Below are 12,371 nucleotides of genomic sequence, written 5' to 3' on the forward strand. Positions count from 1 at the left end.
CTAGCATCTTAGAAATACGAGAAGTCTGTAGACTTCAAACTTTGACTTGTCACAGCTTTCTCTGTGTACTTTCTAAAAAATCTGGTGATTTAATACAGGTTTATGGTTGGAAGGATGATTTAAACTGAGCCTTGGGTGCATGAGCAGGAATCGTGACAAATCTGTCAACCACAATGACACTCCAGTCCTTTCCTGCTGTTTGTTGTTTTTGTTGTTGTTGTTTGTTTGTTTGTTTGTTGCCCCTTTTTTCTATATGATCATAATCTACCAAACATAAATCAGGTAATTTGCGTAAGCCCAACTGTTGTTACTAATACTGTTAAATCTACTCTTTCCTGACTGTTTCATTTAGATGATTTCATTTGGATTAGTTTTGTGCAGACAAATCTGTCTGACCTTTTAAGACTGTCTTTTCACAGAATCATTGCAGCAGTAGTGTGAGACAAAAATAAGGACAAAGTTTCTAACCTGCTCCTCTGTAGAATCTCTTAGGCCTTTTGTCTTGAAAGTACAGCCTGCAGGTAAAACACTCACTTCTCACCTTTAATACACTGAATATTAATTTCATAGTGAGATCTCTAAGGTAGTGTCTTGGCTGTCATGCAGAACATACAGAGAAATTGCTATGTATGCTAAATGGAAGCACTCAGCTATTTACTGCCAAGATACTGAATATGCTGAGGGATCTGGAGCAACGTTACTAGGAATTTTATAGAAAACCACACAAAGTATATCTTAGTAGATCTCAAAGATGATTGTTTAAGGTAAAAGAGAGTAGGACTGAGGTGTTTTTTTTGTTTGCTTGTTTTGTTGTTTTTTTTTAATGACAATACTTACTTGAAAAATTTGTATGTCAGTGCTTTGGCAAAATAACTATTATCAGTCATTAAATAAATGAAAATTTCCTACCAGATTGCCTCTAAGAAAAAAAAAAAGGTATGTATTTCATTTGGTAACAACTGCTAAATGCCATGATTTAAAATAAAGTTTTAATTTCAGGTATTCTGGGCTAATTGATCATTTTATATGGGATCTCACTCATTCCCCTTTCCACATCTAACAAAAATGCCAAAAAAAGCAGGGGAGCTTCACTACAGCTCAGCTGGCTCATTTTCCCCAAATGTCTTGGCCAGGCAAAGAAACAAAGGAAGCACTGTTACAGATACCTGTTATCTTGAGAACAGAACACTATAGCTAAAGGGAATGAAGCAAGCTCTGACTCTTCCTTCCATACAATATCCTTAAAGTACTAGTGCAATGAAGTTTGAAGAAAGCCATTCAAAAAAATAAGAAAAAATGCTGAACATGAAAATGAAAGGCAGTTGCTACTTCAAGTTAAAGCATGGGCCAGTCTTAGCAGAGCCTCAAATGGCCTGATGTTAACTTCAGTTTAGCCTGTGTGCTACATTACATTCAGGTATTGTAGCATTCCTCACATTTCTGAGTATATGTTAGTACATATTGCTTCTAGTTGAGATTTGAAAAGAAAGAAAAAAAAAGTAATAGCACTAAACTGAAGAAGACATCTTTTCTGGCTGTGTTTATCACTCCTCACAACTGCATGTTTATACTGTACATTATTTAGTTTGTCCAGTTTGATTATGTTTTCCTCCCTTTTCTGTCAAATTCATCCGCTTATATTTTTCAGCTATTTATTTTTCTATGGCATAGAAAAACTTTGACATTTATTGCAAAGCAAAAGAATTATTGAAGAAAGTAGCAACAATGTGGTGACTTCGAAAGTTTTTTTGTGTTTATAAAAATGTCTGTGGTGACCTGAATACTGGAAAACAGGTTTGCATTTTGAAGTAAATGTATGTAGTTCACCTGCATGGCTGATGAGGTCAGGTAAATTAAAGTAAGGATAAGTATTAATCTGAAGCTTGGTTTTGCTAGATTAGATAGCTTTCTATCCAGAGATGGTATCAGTATCCATTAATAGCTGTGCATACATGTTTTCTGTGTATCCTCAGCAATAAAGCTTCATTTAAAAGAAATTCTAACTTGCCTAGGCATGATAATGCACACTGAAGGCACAAAAAACATCAGCTTTCATTTTCTGTTTAACAGAACTGTGAAATAATCATTATAATTGCACCATTTTGATATATGTGAGCCCAAATTAAACTGATTTCAAAGGCATGGTTTTAATAATGTATTTTCCCTTCTGCCACAGTATTTCTAAATGAAAAATAAAAAATAAAAATAAAAGCATACAGATTAATATGACTAAGATAAGTTTCTTCCTCTTTCATTTGCAACCACATTTTTAAGGGTCTTTCTAGCCCTCTTTTGTAAGGGACATCTGACGAGGACACCTGAGATGAGCAGACAGCACTTCAGGGCTGGTACAACAGCAGAACACTCTCCCTTTCCTTCAGGGCCATAGAGTAGAATATATATGTAGCTGTTACATGAGAGAGAATTAGATAAAAAGAGAGAATGCTATCAAATAAAACAGAATGTTGCCCAGCCTGTAGTTAGTAAGAGGTGTTTCTGACTTTCCCCAGTAATGCTACGCAGTACTAAGAAATGGTTACAGCAGTGTAACACAGCAATTTTTATTATATAATGGAATGTTGTATTTTAATACTAGTTTTAAATAAATGCATGGATGACAAATGTTACCAAGTATTAATTATAAATAGGATTGACTTATTTACAGTGGTTACTTCTGGAAGGTGATCACAGAATCACAGAATGGTTGATGTTGGAAGGGACCTCTGGAGGTCGTTTTGTCCAAACCCTCGGTTCAGGCAAGGTCACTTAAAGCAGATTTCCCTGGACACAGGATGTTTTTTGAATATCTCCAAGGAGGAAGAATCCACTGCCTCTCTGGGCAACCTGTTCCAGTAGTCAGTCACCCTTACAGGGCAACAGTCCAACAATGTTTTATTTTTAGTAGAAAGTAAAAATATGCATGCTTTTGAATATTTATTTGATCAGAAGATGTCATTATTAAGACAGAGCAAAGCCATGCAGCAAGAGATTTGTAGTTCAGCTGAAAAGTGGGTAGTGTATTTCATGACTAGAAAATCATTCTCTGCTTTGATTTCTAACTTACTGAATATTAGGAAGCTAGGAAAACAATCATAAATAGGAGAAAATGTGAGTGAAGCAAAAGAATATTGACTTGTAAGTTCTAATCTGAATGCAAATGCTTCTATGGCAGATAGGAGTATGATGATTATATTGTATACAGGGAGCTCCCTTTCAACTGAAATTCAGTCCAGAGGAAAAATGCATAAGAATTTTTCTAAATCAGGATATGTTTGCAAGATCCATGCCTACAAAATCTTTCACTTTATCAACTACAGGTGTTCACAAAGTTAGTTAAACTAGAATGAGATTTGGGCAATATGCTGATAAGTGGCAGACTGAAAACATCACCTACTTTTCTTTTTGGAAAATTAACAAGTTACACATTCAGCCTAACTAGTAAAACACAGAGAAAACAGTACAAAATGTAATTTGCTCACTCAGAAAATGTATTTTAATTGTCTTAGTCACTCTTCAGCCATAACCAGGATATCTTATACATTGTTTAGTAAAAATAATAAAATCATAATCCCTTCAATAGGTGTTTGACTCTAAGAGAAAATGTAGATCTCAAGCAACATCTTTAGCTGCCTATACAATGCAGGAAACATGTTAATTGAAAGGAAACTGGATTCTTGGAGATGGGGTGGAGGATAAGGGAAGAACAACCAAACGCTAAGCCTACATACATTCTCTCTCTCTTTTTCCATTTCCATTTCTTCCCAGAATGTTATACAGCAAATGGGGCTGACTATCGTGGCACTCAGAACCAGACCTCCCAATACGCAGGGAAACCTTGTCTTTTTTGGAATGAGACCTTTGAGCATCCATATAATACTTTGAAATATCCCAATGGGGAGGGAGGGCTTGGAGAGCATAACTACTGCAGGTAAGGAATATCTCATTGCTACTAATGTTGCTTATATACCCAGTTTTACTTTAAACAGCTGACACAAAATTAGAAAACTTCCTGTCAAATAGTGAAGAATGTCATAACCATAAATATCTAACAGATTTTGTTTTCTTTTGTAATTAGTACCCTGGATCTTTGGTTGAGCATACAAGCACCATTAGTAGAATAATATTTTTCAACCCAGCTCTCACCCACAGTCCATATCATATATCCAATCTGTAATTTGGCGCAATGGAGAAAGACTAAAGATAAGGTAGAGATAATTAAAAAACAAACAAACAAACAAACAAACAAACAAACCCTGATCCAAGTAAGTAGTAAAAAGGCATTAGTGAGTCTCTGGAACATTTTAGTTTTTGTCCTCACATACAAATGTGGTTCTGTTATACAATATGTCTCAAGAGTTTTGCATTAGAGAAAGTTATATAGTCACTAAAAATTATCAGCACAAGCTGTTCAGTGACTTAGAGCTTGTATTAGACATTAAAAGTTCAACTGTCAGAGGTTACAATACCTTTTCAAACCGTGGCAAATCCACTCTCATTTCATTGCATTCTAGAGAAGTCCTCCATAACTATGGATATAATTCAGAATGAAACCTAAATAAGAACTTCAGGATTTAGGAGCCAAATAAGAATTCACGATGCTAAAAACTAGTATACCACCTAAGTTCAGAGATATTTAGATTCTGCAGGCTCTTCAGCATTCAGCCTGCAACATATAGCTTTCTGATGTTGTGCATGTCCAAATAGCACTTCTGCCTTTGCAAGACTGACCAGTTAAGTCTTTACTCCCACCTGCACTTGCTGTGGAAATAGGTGGCGAAAAACCTGATAACCTGATAGATACATTCTTTTTATATCCCTTTAAACAGTGATAATCATCAGCTCATCTAGGATGCATATGGAGTCAGAGACGTTTAAACCAAGAGATTCAGAACTGAAGCATTTATCAAGGACATAGCAAGAAAAGCTGTAATGTCTTCTTCATGAAAAGATTCAAATCACATCTCAGTTCTCCCAGAAGATGCCTTTGTTTAGCAAGTCATGGGCTTTTCTAGGGAAGAGCTTACATACTTACCACCTTCATGTTGAAATCATTTCACTGTGAATTATATAATTCAGGGTAACTGAGGCACAATGAATTTTGCAGGTGTTCAGCACAATTGGTATGTCACAAACACAGGGTCCTGTGTAGTTTTTCTGTATTTCATCAGAACTAGCCATTCAAGAAAATATGGCAGAGACAGTCAGCCAGTTAACAGGGAGTAACTAAGAAGAATAAAGAACAGAAAAGATCAGCAGAAAAGAGGTCTGCCTGCTGCTTGATATGCAGTAGACAGATGAGCACATTGATGAAAGAAGTCAGTGGCATTTGATAACCTAGGAGGAGATTTCTTATTGAATAACATTGGTGAAGTTTAGGGAGGAAAGAGACTTACTCAGGATCTTTTACATTGGTTTCATCGGTGCTTCAGTATAATACTCTTCAATGTGTTGTGCCTGTGGACTCTGTTTTCAGCCATAGGAGGAGAAAGCATTATTGCCAATTTCTGAATTGACTCTCTTCTGAATCACTTCATCTTCTTACTGGAGTAAAGAAAAATACACCTCCCACAAGAGAAACTCCATAGAAATTGAGTATTCTCTTTAGAAAATAGCCTGGAAAACAAGTAAACCCATCAAGCTGTCTAGTATTGTATTGGTATGTGAGTCCTTCCACCAAAAACATGCCATCTTCACAGCTTCCATTAGTCCAACAAGACCAAAGACGTAACAATTCTCATCACAGAATCACAGAATCACAGAATCACAGAACGGTTGAGGTTGGAAGGGACCTCTAGAGATCATCTGGTCCAAATCCCCTGCCAAGCAGGGTCACCTAGTGCCCATTGCACAGGATCACGTCGAGGTGGATGGAGACTACATTTTTTGGAAGTCTCCAAAGAAGGAGACTCCACAACCTCTCTGGGCAACCAGTCCCAGTGCTCTGTCACCCTTACAGTAAAGAAGTGCCCCCTCATAGTGAGCCGGAACCTCCTATGCTTCAGTTTGTGCTGATTGCCTCTTGTCCACGGGGCACCACTGAAAAGAGTCCAGCCCCATCCTCTTGGCACCCTCCCTTCAGATATTTGTACATGTGGATAAGATCCCCTCTCAGTCTTCTCTTCTCCAAGCTAAACAGGCCCACATCTCCCAGCCTCTCCTCGTATGAGAGATGCTCCAGTCCCCTAATCATCTTTGTAGCCCTCCACTGGACTCGCTCCAGGAGCTCCATGTCTCTCTTGTACTGGGGAGCCCACAACTGGACACAATACTCCAGGTGTGCCCTTGCCAGGGCTGAGTAGAGGGGCAGGATAACCTCCCTTGACTTGCTGGCAACACTCTTCCTAATGCACCCCAGGATACCATTGGCCTTCTTGGCCACAAGGGCACAGTGCTGGCTCAGGGTTAACCTGCTGTCCACCAGGACTCCTAGGTCTTTCTCTGTAGGGTTGCCTTCCAGCAGGTCAGCTCCCAGCCTGTACTGGTACATGGGGTTATTCTGCCCTAGGTGCGGGACCCTGCAATTGCCTTTGTTGAACTTCATGAGGTTTCTCATTGCCAACTCTCCAGCCTGTCCAGGTCCCTCTGAATGGCAGCACAGCCCTCTGGGTTATCAGCCACTCCTCCCAGTTTTGTGTCATCCGCAAACTTGCTGAAGGTGCACTCTATTCCATCATCAAGGTCATTGATGAATAAATTGAACAGGACTGGACCCAGTATGGACCCCTGGGGGACACCACTAGCTACATGCCTTCAACTAGACTCAGCACCACTGATCACAACCCTCTGAGCTCTGCCATCCAGCCAATTCTCAGTCCACCTCACTGTGCACTCATCCATCCCACACTTCCTGAGCTTGCCTATGTGGATGTTATGGGAGACAGTGTCAAAAGCCTTATTGAAATCAGGGTTGACAACATCCACTGCTCTCCCCTCATCCACCCAGCTAGTCATTCCATCATAGAAGGCTATCAGGTTGGTCAGGCTTAGTCATGGTTGGTCATGAACCCGTGGTGACTACTCCTGATGACCTTCTTCACCTCCATGTGCTTGGAGATGACCTCCAGGATGAGTGATTACATCACCTTTCCAGGGATGGAAGTGAGGCTGACTGTAATTTCCTGGGTCTCCCTTCTTGCCCTTTTTGAAGACAGGGGTGAAATGGGCTTTCTTTCAGTCCTCAGGCACCTCTCCTGTTGTACATGACCTTTAAAAGATGATGGAGAGTGGGCTAGCAATAACATCTGCCAACTCCCTCAGTACTCGTGGATGCATCCCACCTGGGCCCATGGATTTGTGGGTGTCAAGTTTGCTTAAGAGATCTCTGACCTGATCCTCTTTGACCAAGGGAAAGTCCTCCTTTCTTCAGAGTTCCTCTCTTCTCTCTAGGGTAAGAGATTCCTGAGGGCTTGTCTTAGCAGTGAAGACGCAAGCAAAGAAGGCATTCAGTAATTCTGCCTTTTCTGTATCCTTTGTCGTCAGGGCTCCCACCCCATTAAGCAGTGGGCCCACATTTTCCTTAGTCTTCCTTCTGCTATTGATATATTTGAAAAAGCCCTTCTTGTTGTCCTTGACACTCCTTGCCAGATTTAACTCCAAATGGGCCTTGGCCTTCCTTGTCACATCCCTGCATCTTCTGTCAGTATCCCTATATTCTTCCCAAGTGGCCTGTCCTCTTTTCCACATTCTATATACTTCCTTCTTCCATTTGAGTCCTTCCAGAAGCTCCTTACTCATCCAAGCAGGTCTTCTGCCCCCTTTGCTTGCATTTTGCTCATAGGAATACATAGATCTTGGCCTTGGAGGAAGTGATGCTTGTATACTGACCAGCTCTCTTGGGCCCTCTTTCCTTCTGGGGCCCTAACCCATGGGATTCCTCCAAGTAGGTTCCTGAAGAGGCCAACGCTGGCTCTCCTGAAGTCCAAGGTTGCAATCCTACTTCTTGCCCTGCTTCCTCTTCACAGCATCCTGAACTCCACCATCTCATGGTCACTACAGCCAAGACTGCCCCCAACCTTCACATCTCCAACCAGTCCTTCTCTGTTTGTAAACACAAGATCCAGCAGCACACCTCTCCTTGTTTGCTGCTCGACTACCTGTGTCAAAAAGTTATCATCAGTGCTCTGCAGGAACTCCTGGACTGTTTGTGCGTAGCTGTATAGTCTTTCCAGCAGATATCCGGGTGGTTGAAATCCCCCATGAGAACCAGGGCCTGTGATTTTGAGGCTACTTCCAGCTGTCTGTAGAAGGCTTCATCTACTTCCTCTTCCTGATGAGCTTGTCTGTAGCGAACTCCTACAACAGTGTCAGCCATGGTATCCTGCCCTTTAATCCTTACTCATAAGCTCTCAACTTGCTCTTCATCCACCCCTAGGCAGAGCTTGATTCATTCCAGTTGCTCTCTCACATAAACTGAAACTCCACCACCTTGTCTTCCTGGCCTGTCTTTCCTAAAAAGCACGTAGCCCTCCATGACAGCATTCCAGTCGTGAGCTATCCCACCACGTTTCTATAATTGCAGTGAGATTGTAGCCTTGCAATTTCACACAGATCTCCAATCCGTCCTGTTTATTCCCCAAGCTATGTGCATTGCTATACAAGCATTTCAGGGAGGTGATCAAGCCTACAGGTTTCCCAGAAGGGGTGCAAGAGGATCCTTCATAGTCATGTCCTGCACTCACTTCCCTGGCTGCATGCACCCACTGGAGACATCCTGACTTGAGCCACTTATTGCTGCCTATCCCATCCCTGTAATTCTCCCCTTCCCCCATCTTTTCTAGTTTAAAGCCCTCCTTACCAGATTGGCCAACCTGTTAGCAAAGACACGCATGCCCCTCCTAGTGAGGTGGAGCCCATCTCTCCCCATCAGTTCTTGATCTCCAAGCAGGGTTCCATGGCTGTAGAAGCCAAATCCCTGTTGCCAACACCAGTGGTGCATCCAGTTAACTTGGAATATCTGTCTCGACCTCTTCCCGTCCTTCGCCCTCACTGGAAGTATTGAGGAAAAAATGACCTGGGCTCCCAGACCCTTAACCACCATGCCCAGATCTCTAAAGTCCTGCTTGATGTTTTCTGACTTACCTTTGGTGTTATTAGCACCCACATGGAAAAGCAGAAGAGGGTACTAGTCTGACTCATGGACAAGCTTTGGCATCCTTTCCATGATGACTCTTATCCAAGCCCCTGTCAGGCAACAAGCCTCTCTAGACAAGAGGTCAGGTTGGCAGATGTGTGCCTCCATACTTTTCAGCAGAGAGTCACCCATGGAGATCACCTGCCTCAATCTTCCTCAGAACTTCCTCAGACCTCAGTCTTCCTCAGAACTTTATCAGATAAATGTTTTTGTCCTTATACACAGAAAGATGGCTTCTGGACTACTTTGTACTGAGGCAGAAATCAAGTTTAGGAGTCTAAGGAACCTGTACACAGGACATGGTGCTCAAAATCTTCCTCTCTGTCAGTACTGTCCAGAAATAGCTCTGCACCTTTCAGAGTTAAAGAAAAAAAAAGTTATATTTTAGACATCACTAGCCTTTTATGCTTGCTGCATACTATAATAACCAAAGTTATTTGAACATCCTGTTGGCTTTTTCATTTTTGCTGGCATGTAAGTTCAACAGGTTAAATATTCAGTAGGCATTAGAACAAAAAACAGCGGTGAAACTCAGGTTTAATATATTTAATACAGTCTTTGAAAACATTTGATTTTTCACTCACTTTCTCAGTTTTTCTCTCCCAGGAACCCCGATGGAGATGTCAGCCCGTGGTGCTACATTGCAGAGCATGAGGATGGAATATATTGGAAATACTGTGAGATTCCATCCTGCCGAAGTAAGAGAACCACGTAATTATTTTAGGCCCACATCTCTGCTCAACAGAGACTGGCAGTTATACAGCAGTGGGTAGTGATTTTCCAAGACCAGTCAGCTTATTTTCATTTGCAAACTAAGCAGTATTTTTAACATCTCTAGAGTTAATGACAAGGTTACTGTATAGTTGTCCCTCCATTGCTATGTTCTTTATCTCCTCTCAGAATTACTGGCTTATATTATTTACATTAAAATACAAGACAGAGAATCACTCAAAACTTATGAAGTACTGCTAGTTTTCTGAACCCATAGAAATGGGCCATTCATTTAGTAAAGTCTAGAGGAGAAAAATTAATAGGAAATGATTAATGAACTTTTCAAAAGGATACATATGTCTCCATCATTTGCAAGTCATTTGTAAAATGAATGGCATTAGTTTAATGTGTGTAACAGACCACAAACAGAATTGTTGGAAAGAAATAAGGACAGTATGAGTGACACAGGGAAAAGATGGCTACTTGTTAGTTATACTAGAATTCTGTTTTTTTCAGGTGCATATACTTAGAATTGCTGTTAATCCAGAAACACAACTTTGTTCCTTTTTTCTCTTTTTTTTTTTTTAAACAGATAATTCACAAGCTATTCACCTGAACATTCCTTCCAGAATTTATTATTATTAATATACTATATTACTTAACTTGTCCAAAATCGATTTCTTTTTCCATGGTTCATGTCAATATATTCCCAAATTTTCATTCCTGAAGGCTCCAGGATAAATGCCTAAGAATGGCATTTTTAACATATGCCTAAATATTAGCAACCATAACTTAACGTTTTATTGAGTCTAATCATTAATGCCTTTACTTGCTCTCTGTGCTCTACTTCTAAGAGATCATTTATGTGTATACTGTTAAGTATCAGATAAGTTGTCTTTCTGTAGGAATACTTCTGAGTGAAAGAAGTACATTTCTTACTTGAAGTTAAGGAAACAAAACCAAACAAAGCAAAATAGATCTAAAGTGATTTTTTTTATTATTATTATTTTGTCCACAGTTTTTTTTCTTTTTGTGAATGTGAGCAAATGATTCATATCTTCAAGTTAGGCAAACATATATGTAAGTGTGACCCTGTCAGATGACTTTTACCTAGACTTAAATGCAGATTAAGGAATCTAATTTAAGTAACACAAAATTGTTTGACACTCAGATGCTCATTGTTCAGAGGACATCTTACTATCATTTTCTAAGTTACAAAGGCCTATCTAAGAGGCATGGTCCTTATAATTAATACATTTGTTTAGGTCTCAAATTAAAGAATTTGCATTTCTTTAAAGACCACAGATTTTGCAAAATCTCTGGATATGACACCAGTAAAAAAGCTGGAAGGCAAATTCTCTCCACTTCATTTGTTCTACACAAAGAATCCTTTTAAAACAAGCCTCAATCATTTTCTCTGTGGTGGGGAACTGGGGATTTAAATTTGGACATTTACTTGCAAAGATAATCCAGACTTATATTTACAAAATGTCCTTTTGACCAGCAGCAGCTGCTTCAAGCACTGCACTGAAACAGGATACTAGAGAAAGGAATTACAGCAACTTAGAGCAAACTGTACATTGCAAGTCCTTCCAAGTCTTAATACAAACCTTATGGTTAATGAAGTTGTGTAAGTCAAAAAAACTTTTATTCTTTACCATATTTTCTGTTTTCAGTAGGCATGATGATAAATCATAGGACCATCAAAACTAACTTGTGGCGTACATAAAACAAAACTGGGTCTTATGATAGAGTAAAAAAGCAGTTGTGTAAAAAAAGCCCATTTGAAAATTTTAGAAAGTAAAAAATTGTCTCATATAAGCTTCTTTTACATGATTATGTTTACTACTAGAAAATACAAGTATCTGGAGTATAATGTACCTATAAGCTATATCTACATAATACCAGTACAATGCCAACAATATGAAGCTTCTTTATTATCTAGAGACATTTGCATACAGTGATTCACTGTAACAATTAGGAATCTACAGTTAAGACATTTTCATAGACAGTGATTGTATCATATGTCTTGTTCACTAATATTTAACATGAAATGCTTAATTCAGAAATGTATTATGCACATGTAAACACACTGTATAGAATTTAGCAATGTTAGCTGAGAATGGATGGTCATAAATGCAAAAGACGGTGGTTGCCCCACTAGGAGCTTAGACTTTCTTTTTCTTCCTCTCCTCTCCTTTTCTTAATGTCTTGTCTGATGGAGTCGATATAAACAAAATAAAAGGCAAAAAGGCAGCCATGAGTCCTCAGAGAACATGTGTATCTTATATGAACTATTCAATGCATAGCTATGTCTGAATGATTTAGATGGTTTATTTTCAACGCTGCAGCTATTCCTGGCTTTTTTGGTCTCTTTTCCAACGAGGTTAGACTGAAATTCAAATAAGAGCATACGCACACTAAAGGTAAAAGTAAGTAAGGCTCACTGTCTTGCTGAATTGCACCTCGGTGTTTATGGCCCACATGTGTCTCTTACCACAAAAAGATTTCATTACTGTAAGCTTATTTC

General features: G+C 39.4%; 1 protein-coding gene across 1 annotated transcript in view; it reads left to right on the forward strand.

Annotated features, from left to right (window-relative positions):
- The window catches only part of KREMEN1 (kringle containing transmembrane protein 1), a 70,065-nt gene that overhangs the window by 44,743 nt on the left and 12,951 nt on the right, over positions 1-12,371 (forward strand). The window contains exons 19-20 of the mRNA XM_083804551.1: positions 3,766-3,928; positions 9,737-9,828. Coding sequence (XP_083660677.1) covers positions 3,766-3,928; positions 9,737-9,828 — 255 coding nt within the window. The remainder of the gene's footprint in view (positions 1-3,765; positions 3,929-9,736; positions 9,829-12,371) is intronic.

This window comes from Anser anser (assembly GCF_964211835.1).
Source record: "Anser anser genome assembly, chromosome: 18".
In the NCBI taxonomy this organism is placed as follows: domain Eukaryota; kingdom Metazoa; phylum Chordata; class Aves; order Anseriformes; family Anatidae; genus Anser; species Anser anser.